The sequence below is a fragment of the Suncus etruscus genome, chromosome Y (genome assembly GCF_024139225.1).
Source record: "Suncus etruscus isolate mSunEtr1 chromosome Y, mSunEtr1.pri.cur, whole genome shotgun sequence".
NCBI lineage: Eukaryota > Metazoa > Chordata > Mammalia > Eulipotyphla > Soricidae > Suncus > Suncus etruscus.
The window spans coordinates 1243132-1261394 of NC_064869.1; the positions used below are offsets into that span (position 1 = coordinate 1243132).

At 38.2% G+C, this 18263-nt stretch overlaps 1 protein-coding gene across 1 annotated transcript in view; it reads left to right on the forward strand.

Annotated features, from left to right (window-relative positions):
- Positions 1-18263, forward strand: part of LOC126000414 (lysine-specific demethylase 6A-like) — a 199751-nt gene that overhangs the window by 72159 nt on the left and 109329 nt on the right. Inside the window, 1 exon segment of the mRNA XM_049767715.1 lies at positions 16132-16225. Within this exon segment, the coding sequence (XP_049623672.1) occupies positions 16132-16225 (94 nt within the window).

Here is an 18263-nt window from a genome sequence, read left to right on the forward strand (position 1 = left end):
GTAAAGTTTTGCAAACTTTATAATATATAGAATTAAGCATGTTAAAAAGCTTTTGTATTTTCCCAATACCACTGACCAGATTTATCATTACTTTCTACCAAAGATATTGATTAGTGTATCATAAAAAGCTTTGAAAGGTCCGGGCGTCCTAATCTAGCTGCCCGATGCAGAAATGAAGAGACTGAGGCCCCAGCAAATGCTCCGGTGAATTAGTTTATTCTGGTATACCAGGGTCTCAAGCTTACTCCCAACGGAGCAGAGGCAAAAAGACCTAGTGGTCCCCCATTTCACCTCCCCACTTCTTGTAGTGATGCTTCTAATCCTTGAAGCCAATGTGATCAAGGGCCTCCATTTCCTGTTATTCCTGGTCAGAATTATCTGCGTGAGCTAATTCTTGGTATTGTTGGCGTAATACCCTAAGTTTAACTTCCCCAACCTGGCTCGTATGAACGTAGTGAGGCGATTGATTATGCATGGGCCAGTGGCTACTAGAAGTAAAAGGCCCAGAAGGGGCCCCAGTAAAGGTATTAGATAGGGGGAAATCCCACCCCATAAAGACCATAAGGGACCATCTAATAGCTTTTTTCTTCTTTGGGCCAGCTCCTCTTGAAGGTGTCTGATTCTGTCTCGCACTATTCCTGACTTGTTAGTATAAAAACAACATTTTTCTTGCAAGGCCATGCAAAGCCCTGTGCACCCGGTTGCTAGTCCACCTGCTACCCCGAGCCCTACCAGTAGGGGCAGGAACACTACACCTCGTCAAGACCGCCGGTACTGCCTAAGAGATCTATGCTAGGCAGAGGGATGGGCTTTGTCCCCAGGATGATGTCAGTGTTGGGGAGCACTAATGTTGGGACGCATATTCCAATCCAGTTCTGGGGGAAAAGAGAGTAAGCCAAATTTCCACCACATAGTCATACCCGTCCTGGATGTAAGCACCCTGGGCTAAAGGGGGGGGACGACAGGTAGGACTTCTGAGCACTGAGCGGTTTCTACCTGACCCATGTTTACAGATTCAGATTCAGTACCATTATGCAAATAGCAAACAGAAGATTTAAAGCTAGAAGGGACTACCTTACAACTAAAAGAAGCAAAGGTTAGATTACCTAGTCAGACAGGGACAGCCAGAGGCCAATTTCCCCAGCCCCCGAAGAGGGAGGCAAAGGCTGAGGTTTTGCTTTACACACCCATTCCGGCTTCCCCTCCCCCACATGGGAAGAAGTAGGGGACCGGAGGTAAGCAGTTCTAGTTTCACAGTCTACTGATCGAGTGTACAGAAGCCTACTGTTGAGTTGATGCCCCCCCTGCAGTCACAGGGGTTTCCATAAAGTCTTTTTACCAGTTCATCTGGGTGCAGAGAGGAAAGCCATCTGCTTGTATCTTGTGCAAAGCAGCATGATGCCGTGACATGTAATGGTACTAAAAGGTTCTAGGAGAAGAGAAAAAGCAAATATTACTTAAATTACTCAGAAAATTCTAGAATCTTTTTCTACAACGAAATCTTTCATATATTTTTTCTTAAAACCATGACCTTTTTTTTCTTTTTTTTTTTTTTTTTTTAGGTTTTTGGTTTTTGGGTCACACCCGGCTTTGCACAGGGGTTACTCCTGGCTGTCTGCTCAGAAATAGCTCCTGGCAGGCACGGGGGACCCTATGGGACACCGGGATTCGAACCAACCACCTTTGGTCCTGGATCAGCTGCTTGCAAGGCAAACACCGCTGTGCTATCTCTCCGGGCCCAAAACCATGACCATTTTTACAAAGCCTCCTGTGATACAATTATTAATGTTCTTGGTAACAAATAATGAAAAATTGTAAAATAATATTTTAATTATGCTTTGCGGCTCCCCGGAGCCGGCCCTAGGGCTGAGCCTACTGCCGGCCAGCGGCTGAGGCTCTGCTCAACAGGTAGTCGCACAACGGTGTGGGTGGAGAGCACTCTTCTGAGGAAAAGATGGGTCCTGTGGAAGCAAGAGGGGTTAATAATGACTCGTGACACAAAAGATGGTCAGGAGCGTTTATTTCTCACAGACATGGGTATTTAAGCAATCTGTTGGAGGCGTGTAAGGCAGAACAAAGGCCCTGGTTACAACCAATCCAGGGCGCGCAAGGCAGAACAGGAGCCTTGGCAACAACCATTCATATCATGCCAGGATGCTTTCAAACAGACCAATCAGACGGCAGTTTGCGATTAACTGCGGGCTGCTATTCTGCACGTACACACCAAGATGGAATGTCAGATATAGGATGTTTTCCCAAGAGAACTGCGTGCCCTTAGACCTCTAAAATTCCTAAGCAACTGTTATCTTATCCTACAGCAAGTATATTGAATGTATGTTTAACCTAAAAACTACGTCATGGCCATGAACTAAGCATTGATGAGAGCGAGAGCCGGAACGGGTGGTTAGGTCCTGGGTAAGCCAGGCCTTGCAGTAAGCTAAATTTATCTTGCAAGATTTCCTGTTTGGCAAAGGCTCAAGCAGATGCTAGGTCTTTTTCTTCTACAGAGCAGCTGCAGAGAAAGATGTCAGTCAAGTTCATCAATTGGGGGGAGCAGGCTTGGCTCCCCACAATGCTTAACTCTACATATAGAAATTTACTTAGTCTTCTGACCTCGGTTTACAGGCAGAAGATACCAGCAATTCATATTACACAAATTAATTCTGAAAACCAGAAAGAATGAATGCTCACTACTTCTGGCAGAACATGCTCAAAAACATTTACACTTCTTGTATGTTAACCTAAAGAAATATCAATAATCATTTAGTTTGATTATACAGATTTTTCCTAGTACACATTTTTTTTTTAAATAGGTAAACAGATATTACATTGTGAAGTTAAATTTCATCTAGTATCATTTGGGAGATAATAAAACTTTTGTCATATACTAAGAATATAATTTCGTCTGATTGAAGACTGTGTAAAGTCTTCAAAAATCTTTGCTAACATGGAATAAAATGTAAATTAAACTTTGCTTTGAAATAGGGATGATTGCTAATCTAAAAATAAAATTATCTAAATAACTTCTCTCAACAAATACTTCTTGGTTCTAGAATCTTAAATCACCAGTCTTTTCTCCCTTGTTTAGAAAAAGCCATCATTATTTTTTAATTCAATTGCCAATTTTCTCATAAATGTGCACAGTAATTGTGTATCCAAATATACTTTCTAATATATTTTAGAAATTCTTATGTAACATATGCAATTATTACCAGATATTACAATTTTATGATCAATATATGCTGTATAAGAATTATGAATATTTAATACTTTTTCATGTTACAACTTTTCTTATATTATTTCCAATGTACAAACTATGAAAAATATAAAACTGTCTGCATATCTAACTCAATGATTTATTTTTTTTTCCAATTACAAATCACTCTTGTTAGTCCTTTAGTCCCTTTGTGTTTCCTTTCTTTTTTTTTTTTACCAGTGCAACATTCCCATCACCAATGTCCCAAGTCTCCCTCCTCCCCACCCGACCCCCGCCTGTACTCTAAACAGGTTCTCAATTTCCCTCATACATTCTCATTATTAGGACAGTTCAAAATGTAGTTATTTATCCAACTAAACTCATCACTCTTTGTGATGAGCTTCCTGAGGTGAGTTGGAACTTCCAGCTCTTTTCTCTTTTATGTCTGAAAGTTATTATTGCAAGAATGTCTTTCATTTTTCTTAAAACCCATAAATGTGTGAGACCATTCTGCGTTTTTCTCTCTCTCTCTGACTTATTTCACTCAGCATAATAGATTCCGTGTACATCCATGTATAGGAAAATTTCATGACTTCATCTCTCCTGACAGCTGCATAATATTCCATTGTGTATATGTACCACAGTTTCTTTAGCCATTCGTCTGTTGAAGGGCATCTTGGTTGTTTCCAGAGTCTTGCTATGGTAAATAGAGCTGCAATGAATATAGGTGTAATGAAGGGGTTTTTGTATTGTATTTCTGTGTTCCTAGGGTATATTCCTAGGAGTGGTATAGCTGGATCGTATGGGAGCTCAATTTCCAGTTTTTGGAGGAATCTCCATATCGCTTTTCATAAAGGTTGAACTAGACGGCATTCCCACCAGCAGTGGATAAGAGTTCCTTTCTCCCCACATCCCCGCCAACACTTTATTCTCATTCTTTGTGATGTGTGCCATTCTCTGGGGTGTGAGGTGGTATCTCATCGTTGTTTTGATTTGCATCTCCCTGATGATTAGTGATGTGGAGCACTTTTTCATGTGTCTTTGGGCCATCTGTATTTCTTCTTTGTCAAAGTGTCTGTTCATTTCTTCTCCCCATTTTTTGATGGGATTAGATGTTTTTTTCTTGTAAAGTTCTGTCAGTGCCTTGTATATTTTGGAGATTAGCCCCTTATCTGATGGGTATTGGGTGAATAGTTTCTCCCACTCAGTGGGTGGCTCTTGTATCTTGGGCACTATTTCCTTTGAGGTGCAGAAGCTTCTCAGCTTAATATATTCCCATCTGTTAATTTCTGCTTTCACTTGCTTGGAGAGTGCAGTTTCATCCTTGAAGATGCCTTTAGCCTCAGTGTCCTGGAGTGTTTTACCTACGTATTGTTCTATATATCTTATGGTTTTGGGGCTGATATCAAGGTCTTTAATCCATTTGGATTTTACCTTCGTACATGATGTTAGCTGGGGGTATAAGTTCAATTTTTTGCAAGTGGCTACCCAGTTGTGCCAACACCACTTGTTGAAGAGGCTTTCTTTGTTCCATTTAGGATTTTTTGCTCCTTTATCAAAAATTAGGTGATTGTATGTCTGGGGAACATTCTCTGAGTATTCAAGCTTATTCCACTGATCTGAGGGCCTGTCCTTATTCCAATACCATGCTGTTTTGATAACTATTGCTTTGTAGTAAAGTTTAAAGTTGGGGAAAGTAATTCCTCCCATATTCTTTTTCCCAATGATTGCTTTAGCTATTCGAGGGTGTTTATTGTTCCAAATAAATTTCAAAAGTGCCTGGTCCACTTCTTTGAAGAATGTCATGGGTATCTTTAGGGGGATCGCATTAAATCTGTACAGTGCTTTGGGGAGTATTGCCTTTTTAATGATGTTAATCCTGCCAATCCATGAGCAGGGTATGTGCTTCCATTTCCGCGTGTCCTCTCTTATTTCTTGGAGCAGAGTTTTATAGTTTTCCTTGTATAGGTCCTTCACATTTTTAGTCAAGTTGATTCTAAGATATTTGAGTTTGTGTGACACTATAGTGAATGGAGTTGTTTTCTTAATGTCCATTTCTTCCTTATTAGTATTGGTGTATAGAAAGGCCATTGATTTTTGTGTGTTAATTTTGTAGCCTGCCACCTTGCTATATGAGTCTATTGTTTCTAGAAGCTTTTTGGTAGAGTCTTTGGGGTTTTCTAAGTAGAGTATCATGTCATCTGCAAACAGTGAGAGCTTGACTTCTTCCTTTCCTATCTGGATTCCCTTGATATCCTTTTCTTGCCTAATCGCTATAGTGAGTACTTCCAGTGCTATGTTGAATAGGAGTGGTGAGAGAGGACAGCCTTGTCTTGTGCCAGAATTTAGAGGAAAGGCTTTCAGTTTTTCTCCATTGAGGACAATATTTGCCTCTGGCTTGTGGTAGATGGCCTTAACTATATTGAGAAAGGTTCCTTCCATTCCCATCTTGCTGAGAGTTTTGATCAAGAATGGGTGTTGGACCTTATCAAATGCTTTCTCTGCGTCGATTGATATGATCATGTGATTTTTATTTTTCTTGCTGTTGGTGTTGTGTATTATGTTGATAGATTTACGGATGTTAAACCAGCCTTGCATTCCTGGAATGAAACCTACTTGATCGTAGTGGATGATCTTCTTAATGAGGCATTGAATCCTATTTGCCAGGATTTTGTTGAAGATCTTTGCATCTGCATTCATCAGCGATATTGGTCTGTAATTTTCTTTTTTCGTAGCATCTCTGTCTGGTTTAGGTATCAAGGTAATGTTGGCTTCATAAAAGCTATTTGGAAGTTTTCCTGTTTTTTCAATTTCATGAAAGAGTCTTGCCAGGATTGGTAGTAGTTCCTCTTGAAAGGTTTGAAAGAATTCATTAGTAAATCCATCTGGGCCTGGGCTTTTGTTTTTGGGCTGACATTTGATTACTTTCTTAATTTCCTCAATAGTAATGGGTGTGTTTAGATGTGCTACATCCTCTTCATTCAATCGTGGAAGATTATAAGATTCCAAAAATTTATCCATTTCTTCCAGGTTTTCATTTTTAGTGGCATAGAGTTTCTCAAAGTAGTTTCTGATTACCCTTTGAATCTCTAACATATCAGTAGTGATCTCTCCTTTTTCATTCCTAATACGAGTTATCAAGTTTCTCTCTCTTTCTTTCTTTTTTAGTTTTGCCAGTGGTCTATCAATCTTGTTTATTTTTTCAAAGAACCAACTTCTGCTTTCGTTGATCTTTTGGATGGTTTTTCTGGTTTCCACTTCATTGATTTCTGCTCTCAGCTTTGTTATTTCCTTCTGCCTCCCTATTTTTGGATCCTTTTGTTGAGCACTTTCTAATTCTATGAGCTGCGTCATTAAGCTATTCAGGTATGCCCCTTCTTCTTTCCTGATGTGTGCTTGCAAAGCTATAAATTTTCCTCTCAGTACTGCTTTTGTTGTGTCCCATAGGTTCTGATAATTTGTGTCTCCATTGTCATTTGTTTTCAGGAAGGTTTTGATTTTCTCTTTGATTTCTTCTCGGACCCACTGATTATTCAGTATGAGACTATTTAACTTCCAGGTGTTAAAATTTTTCTTCTGTGTCCCTTTGTAGTTTATATATAATTTCAGGGCTTTGTGGTCAGCAAAGGCAGCCTGCAAATTTTCTATCCTCTTGATATTATGGAGGTATGTTTTGTGTGCTAACATGTAGTCTATCCTAGAGAATGTCCCATGTACATTAGAGAAAAATGTGTATCCAGGCTTCTGGGGGTGGAGTGTCCTGTATATATCTATTAGGCCTCTTTCTTCCATTTCTCTCCTCAGGTCTAGTATATTCTTGTTGGGTTTCAGTCTGGTTGACCTGTCTAGTGTTGACAATGCCGTGTTGAGGTCTCCCACAATTATTGTGTTGTTATTGATATTATTTTTCAGATTTGTCAACAGTTGTATTAAATATTTTGCTGGCCCCTCATTCGGTGCATATATGTTTAGGAGGGTGATTTCTTCCTGCTGTACATATCCCTTGATTAATACAAAATGTCCATCTTTGTCCCTTACAACTTTCCTAAGTATAAAGTTTGCATCATCTGATATTAATATAGCCACTCCTGCTTTTTTTTGGGTGTTGTTTGCTTGGATGATTTTCCTCCAGCCTTTTATTTTGAGTCTATGTTTGTTCTGACTATTCAGGTGCGTTTCTTGTAGGCAGCAGAAGGTTGGATTGAGTTTTTTGATCCATTTAGCCACTCTGTGTCTCTTAACTGGTGCATTTAGTCCATTGACATTGAGAGAAAGAATTGTCCTGGGAGTTAGTGCCATCTTTATATTAAAGTTTGGTGTGTCTGTTGGTAAGCCTTGTCTTAAAGTATGCCGTTCAGTTTTTCTTTTAAGAATGGTTTTGAGTCTGTGAAGTTTTTGAGCTGTTGTTTGTCTGTGAAACTATGTATTGTTCCTTCAAACCTGAAAGTGAGTTTTGCTGGGTGCAGTTTTCTAGGCGAAGCATTTATTTCATTGAGTTTTGTCACTATGTCCCACCACTGCCTTCTGGCCTTGAGTGTTTCTGGTGACAGGTCTGCAGTAAATCTCAGGGATGTTCCCTTGAATGTAATTTCTCTTTTCGATCCTGCTGCTTTCAGAATTCTGTCTCTATCTATGGGATTCGTCATTGTGACTAGGATGTGTCTTGGGGTGTTTTTTCTGGGGTCTCTTTTAGTTGGCACTCTTTGGGCATGCAGGATTTGATCACATGTATTCATTATCTCTGGTACCTAGTACACATTTTTAATTTCTTTTGCACCACTTTCCTTTCTGCATGCAAGCAAATGCCCTGCCATTCGGCTCCTTCTCTTCTTCTTCTTCTTCTTTTTTTTTTTTTTTTTTTTTTTTAACTTCTCCACTCATCCTTTGGTAGTGGTTTTGCTGCTAAAAACCTCCACGTGCACGAATTCAGACTAGAAATTAGCATTAGGACCCTAGGAAGAGAGCTTTAAACTGTCTGAGCAGGATCAGATTTTATTGATTCCTTTTTCTTAAGGTATTCACAATCTAGTACCATCAAGATTTTTACATTAAGCTACCTTAAAATCCACCACTAAATTTGGTGAGATAAATTTGACACATAATTGAGATACTGTAACAATAACATGCATCCACAAAGTTAACAATATTGTTTAAAAAAAACAACCACAATAATCTGCAACATCCTAATTATTCATTTTAAGAAACCTTTAAGTTAGAAATTTAAATGCTCAAAATCTTTTTTGACTTTCAAACCATTAGCTAAATTTTTCTTTGATATGTAAAAGACCCACTGGGATTACTTTGCCTACACCCACATTTCCCAGCCAGGTGAGTCTGGAAGGACTATACCCTTTGCCCTGGGGGCTTAGTGAATTCCTTCAGGCTGGAGAGTTTTAAAAAAACACCCTTTTTTTTTTCAGCTAGAAAAAAAGCAGCCAGTTACTCTTGATTCTTTTTGATCTTAACACATGGCAAGAAAGTTGGGGAATCTCAAAGTCCAGAATTCTCCAGGGAAAATTTATCTCCGATGGCCATTGAGAAATTTGGGGTTTGAGATTTCCGACACCCTCTGTCATGTCCCTAGAGTAACAATTTCTGACCTGAGGAGCGGTGGCCCCTAGAGTTTCTTTCCATGGTCAGACCAAAAAAAAAAAAAGCATGGAACACAAAGAACCACAGACAGAAAACAGACAGACAGTGGCGCCACACTGGAACAACCCCAACGAATGTATTCAAGTAATTTCTGCCCAATGTTCTAGTGTTAGAGTAAGTGGGGTGGATTGACTTTGCCTCATTCTATCAAGTTTGAAATTTTCTATCACAGTGGCTAATACAGCAAATCACTAGGAGGAAAAATATTCCAGAGCCTATGACAATATGAAGGGCAAACAACCCAATAGAAGTATCGAAATTTTCTTTCTGAGAAGTGCAATTTGAAATACAACCATAGAAAAAGAAAATGGGAAGGAACCAAATTTGTAGAATCGCCACAAAGGCAGACAGACAAAGGAGGCAGTCAGAGGGGAGTCAAACGAACATTCAGAGGTACAACTGTAAAATTCACAGATTAATTCTTGACTGTAAATACCAACAATAAATTCAAGACAAATGGCAATGCCAATAACAACCAAGTTTTGTTTTTGTTTTTGTTTTTTTTTTTTGAGCTCCACAAATCACAGGCAGAAAACCACTCCCAGCAGCCCGGGAATAAGGCCGCTGCTCTTACTGATACCCTGGGGTGCCACCAGGGTCATGACCTATAGCACCAGAGCATGTCAGCTTGCTACTACTCAGATTCCTCATTGAGTAGGTGACTCGAACCCTCAGTCACAAAGTCTGCTACTACTTGGTTTCCATGTCAAGTAGGGAACTCATACCCTCAGTCACTAAGCCACCAAAGTCTGCTTCCCACTGGTCACAGAATACAACATAATCTTAGACTAAGACAGACATGAAGCAAAGCACACTCACACACAAACACATAAGAACTCACCAGGCCACCTGTTCACAGCTCTGTTCCAGGCAGGATGAGGACTCCTGGCTGGCTCGCCAATGAAAGTTCAGGGCGTCCTAATCTAGCTGCCCGACCCAGAGAAATGAAGAGGCTGAAGCCCCAGCAAATGCTCTGGTGAATTAGTTTATTCTGGTATACTAGGGTCTCAAGCTTACTGCCAATGGAGCAGAGGCAAAAAGACCCTGTGGTCTCGTTGGTCCTTCCTTATATAAGATGGGAAGTGGGAGGGGAAGAAGGAGTGACGCTACTTCCTTGAGGGCTGAACTTCCGCTACGGTAACACAAATCATTGGTGAGGTAGGGGTAAAGGCGGGACTTCCGCTATGATAACACGAATTATTGGTGAGGTTGTGCTAAAGGCAGGACTTCCTTTTCCCTAGCAAGCTTGTGAACATATGGTCCTTACAAAATGGTGTCCCTTTCCTAGTTAGAACCTGAGTGAAACCTGGAATGAAGTTTTTTTCTTTTATTTCTTTTCGCTTTAAGAAACTGGACACGATTAAAAGAATTAAAATAATTATAAATAAAAGATCTTGTTGTAAGAGGCCCCCTAGACAATGATCAAATACTTTCAGAATTTTCTGTGTAAATTTAGAAAACATTTTCCCTCTCTTCTTAGCAACTTCAGTACTTTTGATGCTTTAAGGCACTATGTTGGTTTGCACAAATCCAAGCTTATAATCTTCCTCTCTGTAGTGGGGACTATTCCTCATGCAGGCAGGACCCTCTTTAGAGGAACAGAGTTAAAAGGAATTTTGGTTAGATGACAGGAGCAAGTCCAGAAATAAGTGGTTCTGTTACAAGTACTATGTTTACCTCAGGGTGATTGTAAAGGCAGATTATCTAGAAAATCATGACCAGCTAGATTTGTGCTGGCTTCCAACCCCAGGTCTTGATCTTGAAGCATGGAACCTCTCCCCACTCTGACGGGGGTGGGGGGGTGAAGACAGGATACTCCCAGAACCCCAGAGATCAGAATCTCTCAAATTTGGAGGGGGATGGGACAGACTCAAGACTCTCCTACAGAAACTAGATAACTAAGGCCATTCCCAGGCTTACTATGTTGATGTAGCCAGTGCTTCCCAGACACCAGCCAAAACTACAGAACCCTGACATGGCATGTAATTAATTATTAATGCCTTTAATGGTAAATTGGTAAATCATCTGCTCTGTCTTTAACTGATCCTCAGGAACTCTCTTTGAATAATGGTATGGTGTACCCCAATGAAGATTTCTCCAGTATTACTATGTTTGTGCAAAAGGAACAAGCCAAAATTAAATTATTCAGCTATCTAGCAAGGTCTGAGGTGAAGGTAAAGAGAATAACTATTTTTTCTGTAATTACATGCATTATAGTGGGTCTACCTAGAAGCCTACACCTCTGAGGGTAACTTTTATAAAAGTGTGCTTACTGGTTAAGATCAGATTATAAAAAAACTAAAAGCTGTACAATCACCAGTCTGACTAAGAAAAACTTAACCTTAATAAAAAGGATAAAGGAGAAGTAATTAGGAGCTGTGTTTATTGCTGTCTCATCCAGGCACCAGAAGTATATCCTAAAAAAGACTTGTAGTGTAACCACATAGATGCCAAAAATAATGATTCTTTGGTTCTTGTTCTTTAATATTTGTGTAATCATTATAAATAAGAAGGATAGAGTGGTACCATTGGCTTAAGTATCTTTTTAGGTGTTGAAACTGCAAAATTAAGCCAATTAACTGCTCCATTAACTGCTCCTTCAGGTTATCATAAAATCTTATTCCTTTGTTAAGAAAAGATTACAGTCCGGTGCCACCTGGAAAAACTACAGAAGACAGACTGAAGGTCCCTTCTAAGGTGATGAACTCTCTAGTAAGAGTAAGGAATAGGAAGGTCATCAGGAATTGGAACAAAAAGAAAAGTAGCCCCTGATTAATGAATTTAAGTACTTAAGTTACAGGAACTTTCTTTCCAAAGAAACCTCTCTCCTCGGGATGCAAAATTATAAGGACCCTCCCCACTCTGCATACTATCTTAACTCAATTTCCAGTTTTAAGGTGAAATCAAGATCATCCTGATATACCAGATGACAACCATGCTGTGAAACTGCTGGCAAGAGTGAACATCTGATTTATTTTGTGGACTGTGCTTGAACTATTAAACAGACTGTTGGTGAAGGGGTTGTGGGTCGGACTGTCACCATGAGAATTCCTCCCCTAAACCTTGACTTGGTGTGATTTGTTTGGGGTTTCTGGGTATACTCTACAAAAATCTGTTCTTACTGAGGTGTAAGTGCAAAGAAGAGTAAATACCAATCAACCCATGGGTTTGGGCTCAGGAAAGAAATTTCTCTGCTGGATATAAAAGTGTCAAAGTAGCCATCTGGCTGCACAGAGGAAACTGACCCTGAGGTTAAGACAGAATTGGACCTTATAATAGTCAGACAACAGTATAAAACTTCAAAATATGAACCAGTATAAAGGCAGTCCAGCTAAATCCAGTCTCTATGACTAGAGACTGCCCATAAGAGAAGTGGGGAATGAAAAGATACGGAAACAGTAAAATTCTTCTTAAAAATTTGAAAATGGGAGTAACGTGTTGTGCTGCCCAGCTGGTCTCCACCCTAGCCCAGTGGCTAAAAAATAACAAATTCCCCTTTCCCAATGTTGCTCAAACTAGGGTGAGGTTAATGTTCTAAAAAATGTAACTGTTGTTAAACTTCCTAAAATTTACTATCATATAATGATCTGTAATTTTCCACTGTTACCAGAGTGCTATAAAAGAAATGCTTTCTCAAGGCCATCAGCCTCTGGTCAGCCACTGATCAAGTTGAGAGCCCTAGCATATATGCTTTACAATAAACTCCTTGCTTTTGCATGTCTCTGCCTCTTGGAGTCATTAGAGTGGGTGCCTGTAAAATTCCCGACCTTATCAGTGTTAATAAAATCGTTGTGTACTTACTGACCTGTTTATTATGTGCTAGCTGAGGCTTCTGCATTGTTTTCACTTTTACTGAGTTTTATGGGCTTCTACTAACTTACCAATTTAATTTTATTTGCTCCTATCTGCTGTCATCTCTATAAAATTTGGAGGTGTCCCAAGCTGCCTATGTGGTGGCAATGTGGTTCCGGAGCTTTGGCTTAGCAGCTCGTAGGTACCATCAATTGTGAATCTAGGCCTTCAAAGCTATATGTCTATGGCCTAGGTTTGACCTCTTCCCTTAAGGATACATAGATCTGGCCTGCCAGTAGCAAAGCTTACTTAATTTAAAAAAACTCATGTTCTGGCATCTTTCTGAAATTATTCATGAAGCTCCCAATAATCATATATTGTATTCAGAGATGAGTCAAATGTAAAATTGAAAAACTTGGTATTAGACTAACAGGGCAAGAAGTAATAGATCTTTATATATAGATTTAAGAATTTCTAGTTTTGTATGTTACATAATACTTGTTTCACAAAATCGTTTTGCTTAAATGTAAAATAACAAATTCACAACAATAGTTTTATTCTAACTTATCTTTTATTTTCATACTATATCATTTGTTTACTTTTTCTTCTTATAAAATGTCTTTAGATTTCATTATTCAACCTTACATTCAATCTTTTTTTAAGATCTATGATTACTTGTTTTGTTTTGTCTCCTGGTTGTATTGCTTTACATTCCAAGGACCAGGCTGTGCTGGAGATAAAAGCCAGTATAATTGTGTAGGAAGTAAGATCTCCACTCCTTTTAACATTCTCCCCAACAGTCTTTGTTTTTTTAATGCGGATGTTCAAATATGTGTAAATTATATTTGAATTCTACATTTTGCTTGAGTGTTCTGATTTATTCAGTTTTTAATTTTGGACAGGGTATAATTGTTTATTTGTATTTGGATATACAAATGAAAAGCCTAGTCTTTCAGTCATTTCTCTGTGTGTATGCATGCATTTATGTATATTTGATCACATCTAGTATTTGTAATTATGACAGAAATAGCTCTTTGCTTTGCTCTCTTACTAGATTGAAAACATATTTCTATATTCGACTTGGACAACTTAATCAAATTATGTTGATTAATTAATTTTCTACAAACATTGATGAAATGACCATTTCTTTTTCATTTGTAGTGAAGAATGTCTAGATATTTTTCTTGCAGTGTTTAAAATTAATGTATTCAAAATCTTTTTGTGTTAACTTTTATTTTGTTCATTTTTGGAATGCCTCTGGTGATGCACAGGCTGCTATGCACACAATTATACCTGGCTCTACACTCAGGAATCACTGTTGGCACAGCTCAGCTTAACTACCATATGGTATGGTTGGAAATAAACTGGGGTTGATGCATGAAAGTCAAGCATCCTACATGATGTATAGTCTAACTGCTTCTTCATTATGGATTTTTAGTTTTGGAAGAGTTGGCTGGCCTGATCACATCAGTGGTATTTTTTAAGAAGATTTTCTTTTTTTTTTTTTTTTTTTTTTTTTTTTTTTTTTTTTTTTTTTTTGGTTTTTGGGCCACACCCGGTAACGCTCAGGGGTTACTCCTGGCTATGCGCTCAGAAGTCGCTCCTGGCTTGGGGGACCATATGGGACACCGGGGGATCGAACCGCAGTCCGTCTCCTAGGCTAGCGCAGGTAAGGCAGGCACCTTACCTCCAGCGCCACCGCCCGGCCCTTAAGAAGATTTTCTAAGTTTAGTTCATTTCTTTGGGTGATGAGTCATATTAGAATTCTTTGTGCTAAGGAGTAGTTTCCCCTGTCAGTACTTGAGGGAACTATAATTGGTGCTAGAAGGCAAATAGGATCAACTCATACAAGAAAAGTTTATTAATTCTTGTATTGTCTCTTACACAATGAGTTTCTGTTTTATTTAGTATGTTTTGAAGAATTTTGAGTAATGGATGCAAGAAATTGATTTTTTTTCACCAAACTATTATAAAAGTTAGTCCTTTAAAACAACAACAGAATAGTAAAAGGAAATAAGATTGTTTTAGGGCCAGAGTGCATGGGACATAAGGTTGTTTAGCATTGCTGGAGCAGCTGCATTTTGCTACCTTATCTGATTTGGTTCTCTAGCCTCTCAGTTAAAGTTTTGGAGGATTTGCAGCAAGATTCACCCACACCCACACCAGAAAAAAAATAGTATTTTGCTCTGATCACTGCATCATCACTCTGGACTAATTCATGTTCCTCACTCTGGGATCTCTGGGAGTGTCTCAGGGAACTTACAGACAGTTCTAGGTTAGGTATATAATTTAACCACCCTAAACACTGGCTCCAAAATAAGATTGCTTTGTTCAGTTTATATGTTTTTAGTTTGGAGGCTCACTAGTGACACCTGACTATAGGGAAAATCTGTGTGGTTCCTGAAGGAACTAAAACCTGGGCTGGACACACATAAGGCAAGTGTCTTTCTTACTTTTTTGTCTCTGTCCAAATCAAATTATTTTAGACTGCAGTCAAGATTAGTTTTTGTTTGCTTTCATTATAAATCATCCATAGTTTTAGAGGTCTTTAATTTTACTAATTGTATAATTTTTAGTAATTATAGCTCTGAAATTTATAAACAGTATTTTTCTCTTTTAGAAGCTAAAAGAATAGGTTTTTGTGGTGTGTTTTTTATTGTTCTTAACCAACGAGCACTCAGAGACTACTGTGACTCCATGTTCAGGGTTCCTTCACAGGTAGTGGCAAATTTAGGCCTCTCGAAAGTTTTCATAGCTCTTTGAGGTATCTTTCTAATCTACTCTGAAGATTAATTTAATTATCCTACTTTATAGGGGCAGAGCAATAGCACAGTGGTAGAGCATTTTCCTTGTATGCAGAAAGCCCTGGACATATACCCTGGTTTGATTCCCGGCATCCCATATGATCCCCTACGCCTGCCAGGAGCATTTTATAAGGGCAGAGCCAGGTGTATTCCCTGAGTGCCGCCAGGTGTGCCACAAAAAAAAAAAAAAAAAAAAATCCTAACATATACATTATTTGTAATATCAAAGATTTATCTTATCTCTATAACTAAGATATAGTTATATCTGAAGCTATAATTTCAGTTTCAGAAACTGAAAAAATGATATTAGGAGTTTTATTCAGTAAGTATTTTGCTTTACTTTCTAATAAATAAAAACTTTAAATATCATTTTCTGGGGCCGGGCGGTGGCGCTGGAGGTAAGGTGCCTGCCTTGCCTGTGCTAGCCTAGGACGGACCGCGGTTCGATCCCCCGGTGTCCCATATGGTCCCCGAAGAAGCCAGGAGCAACTTCTGAGCGCATAGCCAGGAGTAACCCCTGAGCGTCACAGGGTGTGGCCCAAAAACCAAAAATATATATATTATTTTCTGTTCTTTAAACACCAGCTGTTTAAAATAATGTATTTATATTTTACTTAGTACTTAAGTTTATTGTTTATGTTATATATTTCTAATTAAATTTTTATTCAAACACTTATTTCTCTTTAGAGAAAATACCATTCTGCACAAGAAGCATATGAACAACTTTTACAGATAGAAAATCTCCCCGCACAAGTAAAAGCTGCTGTTTTACAACAGTTAGGTAATTACAATTTTACTACTTATTACACATACTAAATTAAAATAAACTTACAAAGAGTTAAATTAGGATATTAACTCTTCTACTTTAAAGGTCATTCTTTTATTTTTGTGACAGCCTAATATTGTATATGCTGTACATCCTTACCTCTTTTTTTCACTTCAGCAGGGTTGGGAACCACCCCTAAGACATCACAAATACAAGGCAGGAACTCTTCACATAAGTTACTATCCTAGTTTTCATAACCAATTGTTTTTTGGCTTTATCCAAAGTTTATATTTTTAAACCACTTTCAGTCAAACTTTTGGCTTTATCTAAAGTTTATATTTTTAAGCCACTTTCAGCCAAACTATCTCTAGATACAATTTAATATGGTTCTTCTTCAGTATAACTAACTCTTCTAAAATTCTCAGTAATACCACTTAATGCATCTTTCAACCTTTTCACACTTGTAGACTGGCACTAGTTCACTATCATTATTTAAAGACCCTACCTTAATGCTTGCTCTCTGTAGAAGGTTTGAGTTCTTATACACGTATACCATGGAGATGCAACTTTAAGTCAAAGTCAGTGTCAACTGAGCTTACTTTCATGGTTTCATTCATAATATGAATTAAAAAGGCATCTTTTTAATAGAATATTTTTAACAGTCTGGTGTATTTCAATGTTTTTTGGTTTTAATTTTTTTGGTTGTAAGCCACAACTACAATCCTCAGAACATACACCTGGCTTTGAACACAGGGATCACTCCAGGTAGGTTCAAGGGACCATATAGTAATCAAGTTGGCCTCACGTAAGGCAACCATCCCAACCATGTACTGTATGTTCAGACCTTTCTGTGCTTTAAAATAAATATTCTTGTTTCATAAATTGATTAGTGCCTAGATAGTCTCACCTTAGAACTTTATATTTCTTCTTGTTCATGAGAACTGTTTACTCTTATTCTGTTGTAATTTTGAGTTAGTAATCTGAATTTTTTGGTTTTGTGTTCTCTTTGCTCAGAAATCACACCTTGCAGTTTTGGGAGTCTAGTTGGAATGCCAAGGATCAAACTCAGGTTGACCAAGTGCAAGACAAATACCCTACTCACTATGCTATTTCTCTGGCCCCCAAAATGTGAATATTTTCATAATAGTACAGCATTGTTTATTAAGTAAAAAATTTTACACATCAAGCTGGTAGATTGTCTTGCAAATATAGATTTGCACACCTGAATTGATTCTCAGTTGAAAGAGTTAAGTATTTTAAGTATTTAACACTTTTATCATCTGTGGTCTCTAACAAGAATTGTAAAAATTGGAGCTAAAGAGATAATATAATAGGAGAGGCTTTTCCTTGCATGTTACAGTTTATTTCAGTTTAAAATCACTATCTGACTCCCTGATTATCAGGAGTGACCCCTGAATGTGAAACCAGAAATAAACCCTCAGTGTTGTGGCCCTCCTCAAGATAAACAAAATAAGTACATAATTATAGAACTATTAATCTGTTAATTTGTCCCACTTTTAGTGCTTTTTAAAATTACTTTAATTGCTTTATTTAAGGACTGTGGTACAAAATTGCTCATTGTTGGTTTTGGTTATACAATGTACATCATCCTTTATTCATGTAATAATTCTATTTTCCTCCCATTCCCATCCCTGCTTTGCTCTAGGGCAGCATGTTTCTCTCTTTATCTTTTTCTCTCGCTCTCTTTCCTTCCCCATCTCTCTCTCCCGCTTTCCATTTCTCCCTCTATCTCTCCTATCCTTTTCAAACTTTGAATTACTCTATTGTTAATGTTGCTGTGCCTTGCCTGTTAGTTTTTCCACTTTTAACACCAAGTTGTAGTCCAGACTGAACTATCATTGTCATAGTAGACCATTCTTGACTCTGTGGTAATCAAGCTTTCAACCTTGGGTTGTATCTCCTTACCTTTGTCTCTATTGTCTCTGGGTATTATTACTATACTATCTATTGTATTTTTTAGGTAGCACAAAATGAGTGAAATTATTTTATGTCTTTCACTTTCCATCTGTCTCTTTACTCAGCATAATAACCT